Genomic DNA, 18,416 nt, shown 5'->3' on the forward strand with positions numbered 1-18,416 from the left:
CAAAACATAAAAGCCGCTCATGCATCTTAATATCAGAAAAACAAACAACCCAATCAAAAAGGGGGAGGAAGACATTTCTAAACAGACATTTCTTCTAAACAGACATTTCTCTATAGAAGACATACAGATGGCAAATAAACACATGAAAAGATCTCAACATCACTCATTATTAGAGAAATGTAAATCAAAACTACAATGAGGTATCACCTCACACTCATTAGAAGGGCCATTACCAAAAAAATCTACAAAGAATAAATGCTGGAGAGGATGTGGAGAAAAGGGAACCTTCTTGCATTGTTGGTGGGAATGAAAATTGATACAGCCACTATGGAGGACTGTATGGAGATTCCTTAAAAAACTAGGAATAAAACCACCATATGACCCAGCAATCCCACCACCAGGCATATACCCCGAGAAAACATTAATTGAAAAGACACATGTACCTCAGCGCTCATGGCAGCAGTATTTACAGTAGCCATAACATGGAAGCAACCTAGATGTTCATTGGCAGATGAATGGATAAAGAAGTTGTAGTACATATATACAATGGAATATTGCTCAGCAATAAAGAAAAACACATTGGAGTCAGTTATAATGAAGTGGATGAACCTAGAGCCTGTTATACAGAGTGAAGTAAGTCAGGAAAAGAAAAACAAATATCATATATTAATGCATAAATATGTGATCTAGAAAAATGGTACTGGTGAACCTATTTGCAGGGCAGGAAGAGAAATACAAACGGAAAACAGACTTACGGAAATGGTGTGGGGGGAGGAAGGAGCGGGTGGGAGGAGTGGAGAGTAGCATTGACATGCATACATTGTGCATATGTGTTAGTCACTCGGTCATGTCCGGCTCTTCACGACCCCATGCCAGCCAGGCTCCCCTGTCCATGGACTTCTCCAGGCAAGAATACTGGAGAGGGTTGCCAGTCCCTTCTCCAGGGGATCCTCCCAATATGTAAAATAGATAGCCAGTGGGAAACGGCTCTGTGGGCACAGAGTGCTCGACTCTGTGTTCAGTGACAACCTAGAGGTGTAGGTTCATGTTGTTGTATGGCAGAAGCCAACACAACTATCCTTCAATTAAAATAAATGTAAAAATAAAGGTACCCACAAAGAGGCATACCTATTTCGTCCAGCAAACTATTGTCATTCAAATTCAAGGAGCTCTCACACTACTGGTTTGAAGAACTGGTCTATCTGACCAGGTAAAGGTCAGGTCTAAATACCCCACGGTCTATTCTAATGGCTCAGGACAACTCTACCCTAGGGATCATTACTGCCTGAGAAAAAGATGCTCCACTGTGTCCCCCAGAATGGGTGCTGAGAATTGAGAAAGTATATGAGAATCAAGAATGTTCCACTCAGCATAAATGTAAACTGAATTAACTAACCACCTATTCATCCATTCTGATTTTCCTGATTTGCTCAGGTGGTAAAGAATATGCCTGCAATGTATGACAAAACCCACTGAAAAAATAAATAAATAAATAAATAAATAAAAAGAATATGCCTGCAATGCAGAAGACTTGCTTTCAATCCCTGGGTTGGGAAGATCCCCTGGAGAAGGGAATGGCTACCCACTCAGTATTCTTGCCCGGGTAATCCCATGGACAGAGGAGCTTGGCTGGCTACGGTACATGAGGTCGCAAAGAGCCAGACATCACTGAGCAAATAACACTTATTTCATCCATTCATCAATAAGACTACATTGTAGGCAATAGGATTTATGCCTTCAGTTTCATAAGACAGAGGCACGAATCCCTCAACTTTTGAATATTCAAAATCCCTACTTGAAAGGAATCCAGGAGTGGCCCCTGCAAACCTACAGGACCACTTGGAAAGCATGCTCTGGAACAGGTGGCCCCGCAGGCTGATAAAAGATGCAGAGTCCTGAGCTCCACCCCCAGAAACATTAGCCCAGTATTAAATAGGAGCAGGGCCCAGAAATCTGCATCTTGGGTATATAGCACACTTGTTAAAGTTTTGAAATGACTCACTTCCCGATGCAGACAATTTTATTACAAATTCAGAACCCCTTGAAAGTAATTTATTAGCCTAAAGCAGTGATTTCCAAGCATGAGCAGACATCAGATCAGCTGGAGGGCTTGTTAAAATGCAGAAATCTGGGCCCCACCTACAGAGTTTCTCATTGAAAGCCCCTCAAGTAGGGTTCAAGAATTTGCTTTTCTTTAAAGTTCCCAAGTGACGCTGAAGCTACATATTGTGGATCTGCACTCTGAAAACCACTCAACTAGACATGTCTTGTGCAAACGCAAAAGCAAACACTTCCAAAGTTATTAAAAGGTGGTGCTATGAAAGGGTTGGGCTTCCCTGCTGGCTCAGATGTTAAGAATCTGCTTGCAATGCAGAATTCCTGGGTTTGATCCCTGGGTCGGGAAGATCCTCTGGAGAGAGGAATGGCAACCGACTCCAGTATTTTTGCTCAGAAAATTCCCTGGACAGAGGAACCTGGTGGGCTGGATAGTCTATGAGTCGCCAAGAGTCAGACATGACTGAGCAACTAGCACTTTCACTTCACTTTCATAAAAGGGTTAAACAAAATCAAAGTTATTTCACTGAGCCTGAGTTCTCCTTTCATTGTATTAACCTGAATTATTAATTCCAAGCGGGGGTACAGGATTCCCAAGCATATTAAGCCACAGAACTCTCTTCTCAAGGAGAATCCTGGGAAACTGTTTGAGGACAACCTAATATAGCACCATCACAAATTATGCAGTGCCTTCAAGAATCTTAGACCTTTCTCATCTCCCTCCAGACCTCATCTCATGACACCCCGTCCACCCCACCCCTGATGCCAAGGATGTCAGGGAATCTGAGAGCATGGAGGAGAGAGATGCGTGCTCAGAATTCAAGTTGATGGGTCTCACCTACTTTTCCATAAAACTAAATTGTAACTAATATCTGATGCTAGTGAAATAGTAATTTACTGTTTTATGTACTTTATGAGAGCTAGTAAGAGTTGTATTTTAACTATATTGAAAGTACCTTAGAAATCACTGAGGCAATAAAAATACATAGGCTGATTAATTCCTATCATGTTCTCATAAGGAGATAAAATACATATATAAATAGTCACAGTATGAAGCAGATTACAATAAGTGTAACAAGACATATGAGCAGTGTGCCCTTAAATTACAGGTGACTTGCATTAATCTTATTAACAATCAGCAACTTTACTAGGGAAAAGAACATGCTCATTCTGATTGACAGGCTTTTCCCATTGCTAAATCTAACTCTTCTCCACTACAATGTGAGAAGTGCCTTGATCAGAGAAAATTCCATAACGTAGTTCTCCCAAAGCTTGCTGCAAGAACCCCCAAGGCATTGATGGAAAATACAGACCTCCAGACTCCCTATTGACCAAATAAATCAGAATCTCCAATAGAGAAAGTAGCCTGGAAATCTGTGTTTCTGTTAAAAACCCCAGTTCCCAAATTTTATTATAATGTAAAAGAGACTGGGTTTTCTCTGCAGTGTCTTTCAAGACAGAGACCCATTCATTCATTCATTGAATTAATGGTCTTTCAGCATGCAAGACCAGGTTTTTCTTGGTCTATGGCATTCATTTTTATTCAGAGTACCATTACATGTTTTTAGCTTTAAAAAACTATTTTTAGTAAATATATACATATCTGATCAATGGTGTTCATATTTCACTACCCACACATACTGGAAGCCATATGCCCTAACACAGTATCCTCTTAGTACCATGCAGTTTACTCCATGATACTTCAAGAAACACCAGAGAATCAGTTTCAGTGGGATCATAACTAAAGCCTGAAAAACCACTCTGCTCACTGTCTCATACGTCCTTAAAATATGAAGGATATAGATTTAAAATATAGAAACACATATGCCAAAAGCTGTTTTCTTAAAAATGTTAACTTTCCAACCTTGCAATTTTGGCTACATTTTCTATCCCTGCCTTCTGGTGAGAGGAAGTCATGGGTGGGAAGAAGAAAATGCCTTGGGAAAGCAGGACGGAAGGTAAATGTTAATTATGAAAAGGCTTGTTTGTTTGAAGATGTTGCTATTTAAAAAGAGAACGCCCTACAAAATATATGCTCTGACTTGGGGAAATATTATATAAACCGTCTTGTCCTGTTTCCTTCTGCATTCTCAAATTCTACATCACTCCACTTTCTCTTTTCCCTCTCTTTTTCCCTCTCTCTTGTGTGTGTGTGTGTGTGTGTGGGGTGTGTGTGTGTGTGTGTGTGTGTGTGTGTGTGTGGGTGGGTGTGTGTGGGGGTGTGTGCTGAGGTAGAATGAGATAGAAAAGGAGAGAAAAGATAGGATTAGAAAGGGACAGAGCAGCGAAGCAGTGTAAGTGACTACATTACTTCAGTTTGTTGGACTAAATTGTTGCAAATACACCGTGTATGGTGAACCCCTTTAGGACAGAAGGGTGAGAAACTGATGCTGAAGGACAAAGCATTAGGAAAGGTTGCTAATGCCCGTGATGGAAGCACTGCACCATCTATTAATGGTAAAAGTGCCGCCAATTGAAACAGCTCACTTGTAAAAGCTCAGTTAAACATAGGGCCTGCTGAAGAACCAGAGCGAAGGAAAAGCAACACCTACTGGCTGTCATGCAACCTTCCCGTCTTATGAATCTCATAGCGGCAGTGAGACACCACCAGTGGAAGCAAGCCTGGCTCTGCCATGCCGTCACGTCTCCTGAGTCCCATCACTGTGTGCTGAGGTCCAGGTGGATGGGTCAGGACACGAACGTGAGCATGGGTAGTACCGCCCCTGCCCCAGACAAGTGCTGGCAGCCTGCGACATTTAGTCCTTCAGACTTCCACCCTCCAGCTATAGATACAAAAAAAAACACTCTTCTATAGAATAATCAGTGCCTTGTCACATCCAGAGCCAAACGACTCCTCTTACCCACATGTTTTATCTGTAACATTTACAAATGTATAAAATTCATAACATTAGTATGAAAGTTAATCTACTTTAAAAAAATTTTTAGTTATACCTTGCATGTGTACTTATTCACTGCAGTCATGTCGAAACTCTGTGCAACCCCACGGACTATTAATAGCCCGCCAGGCTCCTCTGTCCATTGGATTCTCCAGGCAAGAATACTATAGGGTGTTGCTATGCCCTCCTCCAGGGGATCTTCCCGACCCAGGGACTGAATTCATGTCTCTTACATCTAACTTGCATTGGCAGGCAGGTTCTTTATCACCAGCACCACCTGGGAAACCCAGTTATACCTTAACGATTCACAATACTTCCATTGATTCCATGGCTAACAGTAATGATGAACTTAAATGCTATTTAATAACAGCTTCTGATTGTCATTTAAATGAGTTTTAGTATAATCCACAGAGTGATGATGTAAGAGCCTATAGAATGGAAGTGAAACAGGCAAGAGAGCAATGGATAACAGCAACAGCTAAATATTTCAAGGCAATGTCATATAAAAGTTGAAATTTCTATAAGAATATAAACTGATTAAATCATATTTGGGGCCTAGAAATGATTACAATAATTTTATTATTGTAATCCTTCAGTTAGTTTTAATAATTCTCTTTCTTAGTCAGATCACTTAAACTTCTGAGAATCAGTTTTTCCATCTGTAAGTGAAGCTGGCAATAATGACCAAATAGAGACACCATGAGAATAAAATAAAACTAGTAATACAGTGTAGTACATACTTGCTAAATACCAGTTCTCCCAGTGCTAAGTGCTAATATTCAATTTCCCTGTTAAAAAATCAGAGAATTTAAATTTCTCACAGTATCATCCTTTCTTGTACCTGAGACACAAACTCAGTTTTTGAAAGTAAAAACTTGCCTAAAAAAATCAAACGCAGCTAACTCAGAAAAGGGAAACAACCCAATGCCATAGACCTCAAAACCTGACAACCAAGGAAAGAAATAGATGTTTCTGGAGCCCACTAGAGCAGAGCATTCGGCAAGACTCCTGACCCCATCCCCAGACCCCATATGGGCGATGCAGTAAGATGCTGGAAATTATCCCTAGCCCACTGAACCAAACCACACTGAAGTGCACAGGTTCAGAAAAAAAAAAATCACTGCTTTGTCCTCACTCATGAGACTCCACCTGAGTTCCCCCAAATGGTTAAATATCCAATGCCACTTAAACCATGCTTTAATTCAATAATTAAATGTCTCTATATCTATCAAGGTCTCATACAAGAAACTCAAGGTATGTCAAACACAAATAAGATGCTTGCAAAATTCCAGACAGGCTGGAAACATAAGCATCAGCAAAGCCCCTACGATAGCCCCTAAATAATGCTGAATCCAAGAGCACAGCCCCAACGCTCCCATCTGGAGACGGAGACACAGCTGGTCACATCCCAATGCCCTGCCACCGTTATGGCAGAAAGTGAAGAGGAACTAAAGATCCTCTTGATGAAAGTGAAAGAGGAGAGTGAAAAAGTCGACTTAAAACTCAACATTCAAAAAAATTAAGATCATGGCATCTGGTCCCATCACTTCATGGCAAATCAATGGGGAAACAATGGAAACAGTGAGAGACTTTACTTTTGGGGGCTCCAAAGTCACTGCAGATGGTGACGGCAGCCATGAAATTAAAAGACGCTTGCTCCTTGGAAACAAAGCTGTGACCAACCTAGACAGCATACTAAAAAGCATTACTTTGCTGATAAAGGTCTGTCTAGTCAAAGCTATGGTTTTTCCAGTAGTCAGGTATGGATGTGAGAGTTGGACCATAAAGAAAGCTGAGCACTGAAGAAATTTATGCTTTTGAACTGTGGTGTTAGAGAAGACTCTTGAGATTCCCTTGGACTGCAAGGAGATCCAACCAGTCAATCCTAAAGGAGATGAGTCCTGAATATTCATTGGATGACAGATGCTGAAGCTGAAACTCCAACACTTTGGCCACCTGATGCAAAGAACCAACTCATTGGAAAAATCTTCCCCTGATGCTGGGGAAGATTGAAGATGGGAGGAAAAGGGGATGACAGAGGATAAGATGGTTGGATGGCATCACCGACTTGATGGACATGAATTTGAGCAAACTCCAGGAGTTGGTGATGGACAGGGAATCCTGGTATGCTGCAGTCCATGGGGTTGCAAAGAATCTGACACAACTAAGCAACTGAACTGAACTCAAAGTAACTAGCAAGCCTCCAAGAAACAAGCAACCTCATCGGACAGGGGAAGGCAGCTGCTTATGCTGGCCAGGGAGGTTCGGTAGGATGGGGATTTAGGGGGATGCAAATTCAACTAAACATGCTCAAATGTCTCATTACAATTCCCAGGGTCCCTCTCTTTTCAAATCAGAGTCCTAGTGTTCACTTAAAATAGAAGGGCTTCCCTTACAGCTCAGTGGTAAAGAATCTGCCTGCCAATGCAGGAGACATGAGTTTGATCCCTGATCTGGGAAGGTCCCACATCCCACAGAGAAGCTCGCCCATGAATCAAATATTGAGCTTCTGCTCTAGAAGCAGAGAACCACAACTGCTAAGCTCATGTCCCATAATTGCTGAAGCCCACACGCCCTACGGTGTGTGCTCTGCAACAGGGGAAGCCACCACGACGAGAAGCTCACACACCATAACTAGAGAAATTGCACAGCAACAAAGACCCAGAGCAATCATAAATAAATAAATAAAAGATAGGACAAAATGTGAATTCAGCTTATGTTGTAACCTTAGCAACCCATTAAATTTGAGTCCTATCTGAGTCCCGAGTTCCCAAAAGATAAAAGGTTATCATAGGGTGGTTATGGCAGCTCCCTGGTTCTCTGAACCTTCTTGAGCTGATGATGTCATACCCTGAGATTGTCATTTTCTCTCTTTAATCTCTCCAGGGCTATCCTCATAGTCACTTCATTCCACAACACTTGACATTTCTTGTTTTCATTCTGATGCGTTACCATAGCAACTGCTTTGCCAGAGTCTATCTTTTGAAGAGGCACATAAGCCCAGGAAGCCATAAGTGATCATTTAAACAAATCTTTGGTCACAGTGTGCCTTAGCCTATGAGAGTACAATTTTCTAATAGTAACAGGACTGTTGTTATCTTCAAAACCATTCAGGTCAGATAATCCAATGTTATTATCCTTGAGATTGTTATCTGCAACCCCTTCTGGAAGGAGAAAACAGAAACCACTCTGGAGTTTGGGAGGCTTAAGGAAAAAAAAGAGGTTTCACGTGGAGAATAATGTGTTTATAGAATCGTTATAAAGAATATAGAGGCAAGAGTGGGGAAAACACTACTATACTTGCAAGCCCAAGATTAAGAAGCATCCACTATGGCTCATCAGCTCTTTACCCAGGAAGCTGGGACCATGGTAACTGTCCCACCCACAGTAGGTACCCACAAGATGGAGTCTACGAACTTCCAATCTCGCATGAGTGCATCCCACTGGTGGAAATATAGCTTTAAGAGCTGAACTTCTTGGAGTCTGGAAAACATGGAACTAAGTTACCAGCTTCTGAAGAATGAGAAGGCATTCTAAACTGAATGGTGGGAGAGCAAAACAAAATAAAATAAAATAAAATAAAATAAAAGGATGCATGAAATCTTCACAGTTGCAACAAGCTACCGTCTCTATTCACCTTCTTTCAAGTTCCTTCCTTCCTCCTGTGACTCTACTCACAATGTCAAGGGTCAGCGAGGCACTTTGACCTGATTGTTCAGACGCTGGGATTTACTGTTTCTGGGGTGTATCTTTTGTCCATCCAATTACTGGCACTCAGCTGGAGTCTCAAGGTGATGTCTGCAGATGATAAACTTAAGGTCCATCAATCGTCTCCCTCTGAGATATCATAATGATATCATTGAGATATCATAAAAATATCACTGGAATATCATTATACTGCCTTGCTACTTGTGTTTATTTTGAAATCCTTCATAATAAAGAAGTGTTCAAACTAACAAGCAATACTAAAGGATGGAAACGGCTATAAATACAATCTTTAAATAGCATCTCTTCTTTCCAATTTATTTTTAGTGAAACTTTAAAAGGAAGCCTAATTTTACAAGCATACATAACACTTATGTTAGAATACCTTTCCTTTCCCAAATGTAATCTTCATGAAAGACTTAATGAACCATGGAAAATAAGAAAATAACCTGGAGATGGAGGAAATTTGTACAAATTATATTTAATCAGATAAAAGCATATTCAAAACATTTTCTGATTTGAGCAGATCATTCACCAATCCAGAAAATTTAGGAGAAATAGCAAGATTATATGGAGAAAGATGATGAGTTCCATTTGGTGAATGTTGTGTTCTAGGTGCTTATAGTGAGCAGAGTCCATGTTACACAAGATAAAGTGCAGGCTGGAAATGTAATTTGGAAGTCCTCTGATTAGACAGAAAACCATGGATGAGGTTAGGTTCACCAAATTCAGGCAAAGTTGCACTATCTGGACTCAATCTTGGGTTTGAATTATACATACACAGCAGAAATAACTTATAAAATAAATGCCAGATTTAAATTTAGTCCTAAATTACACAAGATAAACTTTTATCACTTCTATCACCTATTTATATGTTTGAAAGTTAGTGTTAGTCCCTCAGTCGTGTCTGATTCTTTGTGACCCCAGGCTCCATGGAATTCTCCAGGCAAGAATACTGAAGTGGGTAACCTTTCATTTCTCCAGGGGATATTCGCCACCCAGGGATTGAACCTGGGTCTCTTGTTTATGTTTATGCATCCTTAAAGAGTCCCAACAGCATCCTGAAAACAGGATCCTTTGGGAAGAATTCCCTTTAAACCCATCCCCAACCTGCAATGGGATAAGGCTGGTACCTCTGCAGATGGTACAGAGGAGCTTCTACTGCACCCCAACTCACATCCTTTCCATCTCATGACTGGCCTCATGGTCTCAGGTTCAAAAATAACTGCAAGTTCATGAGGAATTTTGTGAGGAAAAATTATTTTTTCCCTCCCACCAAATGAAGTTTTTTTGTTGTTGTTTTTTTTTTTTTTTTTTTTTTTACTATTTTTAGTTTCACTTTTTAATGAGACAAGAGTTTCACATCAAAATCAGAAAATACAGATGAGAAAATATATAAGCATTCAGAGGATAATCACTCAACACTACCCATGATACCACAGCGCCTTAAAAAAAGAATAAGATCATGCTGGTCATGTTATTTTTTCTTTTTCTATTTAACAACTATGGCCGTCCATCTCCAACATCAGTCTACACGATTGAAGAGACTGAGGAAAGTTAAAATGAAGATGCTAAGAACAGTGTGCTGTGTTTCAGTACATCTAAAGTACTGTTTGTTACAGTTATATTTAAAATAGATAACTCACAAGGACTTAAAGCACATGAAACTGTTCAATACTCTGTAAAAACCTAAATGGGAAAAGAATTTGAAATGGGACAGATACATGTATATGTATAACTGGATCACTTTGCTGTACACGTGAATCTAACACAACATTGTAAATCAGCTTTACTCCAATATAAAATTAAAAACGTGTGACTCGAACGCTGCTTGGTGAAGAATCACCTCTAGTGCCTTTTGAAACCAGAGATCAGGGGACCTGTGAAATCAGGATGTCCAGGTGGGGGACCAGAAATTCTCCTTGTTGACAAGCTCCCAGATGATCTTTCTCTGTTTGTCAATCACCCATTTCTTTTTTAAATTAATTTTTATTGGAGTGTAGTTGATTTACAATGTTTCATTAATTTATGCTGCCCAGCAGAGCAATTTAGTTGTATACGGGCAAATTCTTTACCATCTGAGTCACCAGGGAAGCCCTGGATATGGAAGTATAGATATATATCTACTTTTTTAGATTCTGTTTCCAAAAGGTCATTACATTATCTTAAAGGGAAGACCTGTTTTCCCCAACACTCCAGGATATTTCTATTCTTGAACCTTTCTGTTCTCTGATCTTTATTTTAGGAGACATCAATGGATGGTCTACACAATTTGACAGATACTATGGCAATAACTACAAAATGACTTCCTTGTATCCCAGTATTGTGGCAGAAACCTCTGAATGCTGTAAGTAGTTAGAAGGGCTGAGCATCCTTGTCTATGGGTTTATAGTAAGACACCATGTTCTTAAAAGTTGGATACAATGTTTTTAATATTTTTATAAAGTTAATTGCAGTTTTCTATTTGCAAAATTATTATTTTCTATTAGACATACAACCTGAAATTGAGAATTTTATTTTTAAATGACTCGGGGATCATAAGTGCAACAGGACTAAATCATGCTAGGTTTGATGTGAACAAAATTAATGTCAGTGCATTGAGGTTTCTATTTTACATATCCGCTTTACACTGTCACTGTAAATTCTGATATAAAAGCAACTCCAATTTAAAGGAAATGGAAACAAGAGCAGGGAAGCTGTTGGGATTTTAACATTTGTAAGTGGAAAAGCTTCTGGGGTCTAAGTCATACTTTACAGCTACCAAAAAGCCTTATTTGTTACAATCTACATTAAGTCACATACCAAAAACTTACAAAAACCGTGGAAAGGATTGTAGGAGGATATAACATTGAGGATAAACTCTGTAATTTCTGAAATCAGGAAGATCAATATACATAATTCTTTTTAAATAAATTGGGTTTATTCTAATAAATTATTCACATACATTAAAGTTGTAATTTCAATCATAGCTTTCAAAACCTTGGTTAAAAGGAAGGGCTTGGGGAAAAGAATCCTTTACTACATTTTCCACTTTATGTTCTACCACAAATTGTAAAGTGCAGCTTTTTAATTTTTTTTTAATATTTTTTGCCTTTACTCCTCAAATAAAACTAATAAAAAAACTGCTATCAATCCCCACTTTAAGTGGATATAATCCCTTTGTTAATCTCACAGGTCACTCAGCAATCTATCTCAACCACATGTTGTCTTCTTGTCAAAATATGGAAACCATGGAACTTGTTTCAGTGGTTCATGGAACATGGTTCAGTGTTTAAGACTCTGCACTTCAGGATTGATAGGGTTGGGATTGATAGGCATAGGATTGATTAGGGTTAGGGAACTAATCTGTGCTTAGGAAACTAAGATCTCGCAGGCTGCATGATGTGGCCAAAATATATACAGAGAGAGACCAGATTACTTGATCATGAAGAAGCTGAAAGCTTTTGGAAAAGGAAAAAGTTAACGGGTATAATTTAACTACTAATATCAAGCATAAAACTAATGGATTAAGCCATACAGTCTCAAAATATCATTTTTATTTTCTCTTTTGATTTATTCTATATCCCTTTCATTTCTTAAATTTTAATTGACTCTTTTTATATTTTACATTATTCCCAAAAGGATGTTAGGCAATTTTCAATAAAAATAAATATGGCTATGAACAGACATAACCCATTAACTTGACATAAGAGACAAAAATTCCATGGTAAATGGGAGAAAGAAAATTATATAAGAAAACCTCACTGAGAAAAGTTACTACCTAGTTCTTAATTTTGTAGTCATTAGGTCAAAGAGGGAAAATAATGGGTTGCAAAACTTTCATAGTCTGGTCTGTAAAGCAAAAACAAACAAATGGGAAGAACAGATCAAGTCAGCAAGAGAAATAAATTTTTTACCAGATGATGAGCTCTGGGAGAAAAGTTCCCTTAGTATTCTTACATAAGAGGAATGCAGCTACACAAAAAATGATACTTCAAAAAGTACAAAGGCAATTTTGTATCTGTTCTTAGAAATGAGCAAACATATAATTTTTAACTAGAATTTTCAAGAAAGATAGGAGTGGGGTGGTAATTTAAAATTCAGTATCTTCTTTCATACTTAAAACCAGTATAAAAATTAAATGTAAAGCATAGTGTAAAATTAGGGGGTGAAACTTAAATTAAGGTTCCTACTGTATCACTTTATCCAATTTTATTATAATAAGTATTTATTGGAAACTTAACTGAGAAATTTAACTGGCTTATAATACTTTATGACTGGATGAATGTGAGGAACTCACATTTATAAAGTCACCTCTCAAGAATAATATCACGGAAAATATATCCATCATAACAAATATATTCATAAAGTTTAAATTTGAGGAATATGGAAAGTATATTGATTTGGAAAGAATTATTTACTTAGCCATAATTTCACCACTCAGAAGCTACCAACATTAACTTGCTGGTTTATTACTCATCTTTCTTTTTATTTTAGCATAGTTGAAATTTTCTGTGCAATCCATTCTTGTCATATTTTCAGGTAGCATTTTAGCAATGTCAAGTATTCATACTATAATTCATAATTCATACTATAATTCATACTATAATTCAAAATACCATAAATTTTTAAGTGACATAATTTGCTTCATCCTTCTTTCCTGGTAGGATATTTAAGTGCTATTCTTTCACTTTCCTCATCAACACATGAATTATCAATCTTAACTCAGCCTATAAAAATAGGGGAAAAAAACACCAGATTAATGCTATCTTCTCCACCTTCTACCCTTCTTACCCTTTGTACCAACTTCTCAGGCCACTCATCTCCCCTCCAAAAGCTCCCTGTCCCCTCCCAACAAGAGACACGTTAGCACAGGAATTTAAATAGAACTAGTTTTAGGGGGAGAAGGCAATGGCACCCCACTCCAGTACTCTTGCCTGGAAAATTCCTATGGACGGAGGAGCCTGGTAGGCTGCAGTCCATGGGGTCGTGAAGAGTCGGACCTAACTGAGCGACTTCACTTTCACTTTTCTCTTTCATGCATTGGAGAAGGAAATGGCAACCCACTCCAGTGTTCTTGCCTGGAGAATCCCAGGGATGGCAGAGCCTGGTGGGCTGCCGTCTATGGGGTCACACAAAGTCGGACACGACTGAAGCGACTTAGCAGCAGCAGCAGTTTTTAGGGATCCGTTGCCAAAATGGTCACTTACAACCATAAGACTGTTCAAAACTTCTTGGCACAGACTCTGCTGACAAAACACACAAAACCTAACTTATGATCGTAAGCGCTCAGGATTCTGTAGGAAATCTGCGGAGCTGTTTGGAAGGAGCCAAAAAGCACCTGTGGCCACATATCTGAGTAAAGGAATACCTGGCTGCTTCCAAGGCTAGAGCTCATTGTGCAAATTTCCCACCATCATCCACCATCTTTGCCTCCAGAATGTCTTCTTTGCCATCAAGATGCTTTCCCACTCTCCAGAAACTTTCCTGTAAAGGTTCTGGACTAAAAGTCTGCAAACAGAAAGTTCTCACAAGTTTTGTCTATCCTATGATGATTAAAATGTTTTTAAGTATTACTGTTTATAAGTAGGTAATTATATAAAAAGTATTGTTTTTCGGGCTTCTTTGAGGAAGTTGGTTGACTTGGCCACACATGCTCCTATGGTAATAGGGCAACAGTTAGGAGAAGCTGTCCCACTGGGACCCCAGGATGTGATCGGTACCTGCTTTGCCTGCCTCTGTAGACATTCAATTCTATAAGCTCTGCTCTAAGCTCAGGGTTTCAAAGTAAATGTAACAGAGAATATGCCCCATTGCTCTTGATGAGGCATCACCCATTCATTCTTCATCAAGTCAGGGATCAGACGATGTCTATGACACTGAATAATATTCCCATTTAGCTATATGAACACACCACCCCAAATCTCTAATAAACCTTAGCAATATTGGGAGCCCACAAGGTAGCCGAAGGCATACATCCCATTTTCCCTCTCTTTCCGACTCCCATCAGTAAGAACAGAATAGCTATGCATAAAAAATATTTACTTCCTTAAGTGAAGCAGTAGGCATCCTTACAGTCCTACATAAACCAAAATAAGTCCTTTGAAGAGTTCCTGAATTTAAAAAGAAAATCTACCAGCACTATAGTTCACAGTCAAGTTCTTTTTCTTGCTAGTTAAAAACAGCTTAGTATTCCATTAAAGTGAACACTTTATTCTTAAGTAGCAGCTTTAAAACGAACATTAAAGCCCATCACACACTGTCATGTCACCTTTAGACATAGCTACTCTCCAAGGATAAAATAAGAGCAGATGACTTCATTTTCCAACAAATGGAGAAGAACAAGCTGCTACTTTTTTAAATGCATGGGCTGTTAAATGTGTATGTTTCCTTATCTTAAGGTCCTAGTATCATTTTAATGTTTAAAGCAAACTTTTGGAAACTTAATTTAAAGCTTTGCACAAATTGCTTATATAAGACATGACACACTTTTCTGTATGATTTTCTTATAGCTTTTTGCTTCTTTCTTTTCATTCCCCTCCTGTTCCTGGTCCCTCATCATCCCCTCTCCTCACTACATCCTCTTTACTCAGTGGTCGGTTCTGCACCCATGCAATGCATTTGCCAAGGTTTAGAACTTGAGTGTGATGAGATCAATTTACGAGCTGTTCCATCAGTTTCTTCAAATGTGACTTTTATGTAAGTAGAAAAAAAAAGTTTTCATTCTGACAGCCAGTACAGCACCTGTAAAACTGAATCATAATTAAGGCATAATCATCATTATTAATAATGCATTGTCATTCAAGATGATATCATTGTTCTTTGGTCAATTATAATGATTGCTGATATTTATTTGTATTTACTAAATGATAGATCCTACTCTAAGTTATTCTCTGACTCACTTATTCAGTCCCTCATAACAATCTCATGAAGTATTTAGTATCACTATGTTGTATCTAAACAAAAGATGCCATCAAGTGTATGTGCTACTAAAGAAAAGAAGCTACAATCAAGCTATTATATAAAACTTTCCTAACACTGGAATTAACACATTAAAAGAGTCAGTTTTTTATTATTGGAAATAAATTTTAATACACTCATGTATAAATAAAAATATAAAGCAAGTAAAATAAATTGGCATGCAACCCCATTACTTCATGACAAATAGAAGGGGAAAAGGTGGAAGTAGTGACATATTTCCTCTTTCTGGGCTCCAAAATCACTGCAGATAGTGACTGCAACCATGAAATCAGAGGACTATTGCTTCTTGACAGGAAAGCAATGACAAACCTAGACAATGTGTTGAAAAGCATAGATAGTACTCTGCCGACAAAGGTCAGTATATCAAGGCTATGGTCTTCCCAGTGGTCACGTATGATTGTGAGAGTTGGACCATAGAGAAGGCGGAACACCAAAGAATTTTTGATGCCTTTGAACTGCAGTACTGGAGAAGACTCCTAAAAGTCCCGTGGACAGCAAGGAGATCAAACCAGTCAATCTTAAGGGAGATAAACCCGGAATATTCCCTGGAAGGACAGAGGCTGAAGCTGAAGCTCCAGTATTTTGGTCATCTGATGCAAATAGACGACTTGTTGGAAAAGTCCTGATGCTGGGAAAGGTTGAAGGCAGAAGGAGAAGAGGGCCTCAGATGATGGGATGGCTGGACGGCATCACCAATGCAATGAACATGAACTCGGCAAACTCTGGGAGATGGTGAGGGACAGGGAGGCCTGGCGTGCTGCAGTCCATGGAGTTGTAAAGAGTAGAACATGACTGGGCAACTGAACAACAACAACAAAAAATTAATTGGTTAAAATATTTCATCACTTCCACATTTAAAATCTAACTCTTCTGGGTCACATTTGACCCAGAGACTTGATGTTCGTTTTTTCCCTAAATAACTCATACTTAGCCATGTAAAAGAAAATTATCCTCATAATAAACTGTCCTACTTTGAATTCAACAACACAAACACACATATCTGGCTGAAAATTTTAAAAGAAATTAGCAAAGAATAGACATTTTAATCCAATATTTCTGCTGAGTTTTTTGTTTTCATACAGATATTTTAGTGTCTTATAGCTCTGACTTTTGTATATATGAGGATGAGATAGAAGCAATTTTTAAGGTGATAAATGTTGGCAAGTCCTGCCCTTTTCAACCCAAACCACATAACACTGCAACTTATATGTTTGACATATTTAAGGAACAGGGAAGAACTCCAACTCAGAGTTCCCATACACAATGGCATAATCAAATTAACAAAATCTAGGGAGCTTACCCAATTTGGCAATGAGCTGAGAACACCAGACAGGTTAAGCCACAAAGATTTGTTTTCCAAAGGAGGTGACAGTCTCCTGTATACTAAGGACAGCATTCAGTCTCACCCTACTATTTTCAGAGTAATTAGTCCTGCCAGAAAAAAGATACCTCCCTCCCAAAAAAAGTCTGAGGTCCTGTGGAGAGTTTCTGTGATTTAAATTATGACTAGAACAGCTGGGTATAAAAATTTATGATGATTTTACTCTAGTTTCAAAGAAAAAAATTATCACTAATACTGCTTGTATGGAAATACTAGCAAATCCAAATCAATGAATACCCTGTTGTTGGTAATCTCATTTTTCATTTTCCCACAAGTAGAATTTGAATATATTTTTCAACAATTTAATTAATTTTTGTAAAAGAAAAAAGAGGAAGAGAGCTGGAGGAATGGAAGTGGATATAACAGTGACTAAGAAGAGAGTCTAAGTGCCCCTGAAGGCATTCTAATTCAACTTAGAAAAGGCTGTCCTGGCTCAAAATACATATGCACATGCATCCAAACATATAGACATTTATAAAGTTATGTATACAGACCCGTGAGCTGCCAATTTTCAACCCTTGATATAGAGAAAAAACTGGAATCAGATCTTTTTTTTAAATTGAGGCATAGTTGCTTTACAGAGTTACGTTGTGTGCTGTGCGCTAAGTCATTCCAGTCGTGTCTGACTCTGTGCAACCCTATGAACTGTAGCCTGCCATGTTCCTCTGTCCATAGGATTCTCCAGGCAAGAATACTGGAGTGGATTGCCACTCCCTTCTCCAGGGGATCTTCCCGACCCAGGGATCGGACTAGCATGTCTCATCTCCAACCTGCATTGGTGGGAGGGTTCTTTACCACTAGCACCACCTGAGAAGCCCATAGTTTTGTGTTAGTTTCTGCTATACAACAAAGTGAATCAGTTATATGAATACATATACCCCCTCCCTCGTGGGCCTCCCTCCCACTCCCCATCCTAGCCTTCTAGGTCATCACAGAGCACCAAGCTGAGTTCCCTGGGCTATGCAGCAGCTTCCCACTAGTTATTTATTTTATACATGATAGTGTGTATATGTCAACCCCAATTTCCCCCACCCCTACATTCACACATTCATCCTCTACATCTGCCTCTAGAATGGAATCTAATCTTCATGAATGATTGGGTACAGAAGGCAAGAGAGAAGAAAGGATTCAGGATGATTCCAAGGTTTCCCTCCTGAGTAACAGGGTGATGGGGGAGACTTGGTGACAGTTAGTGGGGAAGATTAGAACTTCAGTTTAGTTGTTTTTTCAATGGTAGATTAAAGATCACTCCATGGAAATTGCCAACAAGCATTTGGAAGTGTAGGAATCAAGCTCAGGAATTCATGTCCATAACATTTTGTTAATATTAAATTTTAAAATACAAGGCTCTACTATTTTAAAAAGTATTTTGATCCATCCTGTAAAGTGAGAGAATTAATACCTACCTCTTTTTATCT

General features: G+C 38.8%; 1 protein-coding gene across 3 annotated transcripts in view; it reads left to right on the forward strand.

Annotated features, from left to right (window-relative positions):
* Positions 1-10,943: 10,943 nt before the first annotated feature.
* The window catches only part of RXFP1 (relaxin family peptide receptor 1), a 63,732-nt gene continuing 56,259 nt past the window's right edge, over positions 10,944-18,416 (forward strand). For 2 of the 3 annotated variants that reach the window (XM_065903895.1, XM_065903896.1), the window contains exons 1-2: positions 10,944-11,004; positions 15,230-15,335. In XM_065903895.1, the coding sequence (XP_065759967.1) occupies positions 10,959-11,004; positions 15,230-15,335 (152 nt within the window). In that variant the 5' untranslated portion in view covers positions 10,944-10,958. Of the gene's footprint in view, positions 11,005-15,148; positions 15,336-18,416 lie in introns of all 3 variants that reach the window. The other variant, XM_065903894.1, reaches the window with a different exon arrangement.

Source organism: Muntiacus reevesi, chromosome 13, assembly GCF_963930625.1.
Source record: "Muntiacus reevesi chromosome 13, mMunRee1.1, whole genome shotgun sequence".
Taxonomy (NCBI): domain Eukaryota; kingdom Metazoa; phylum Chordata; class Mammalia; order Artiodactyla; family Cervidae; genus Muntiacus; species Muntiacus reevesi.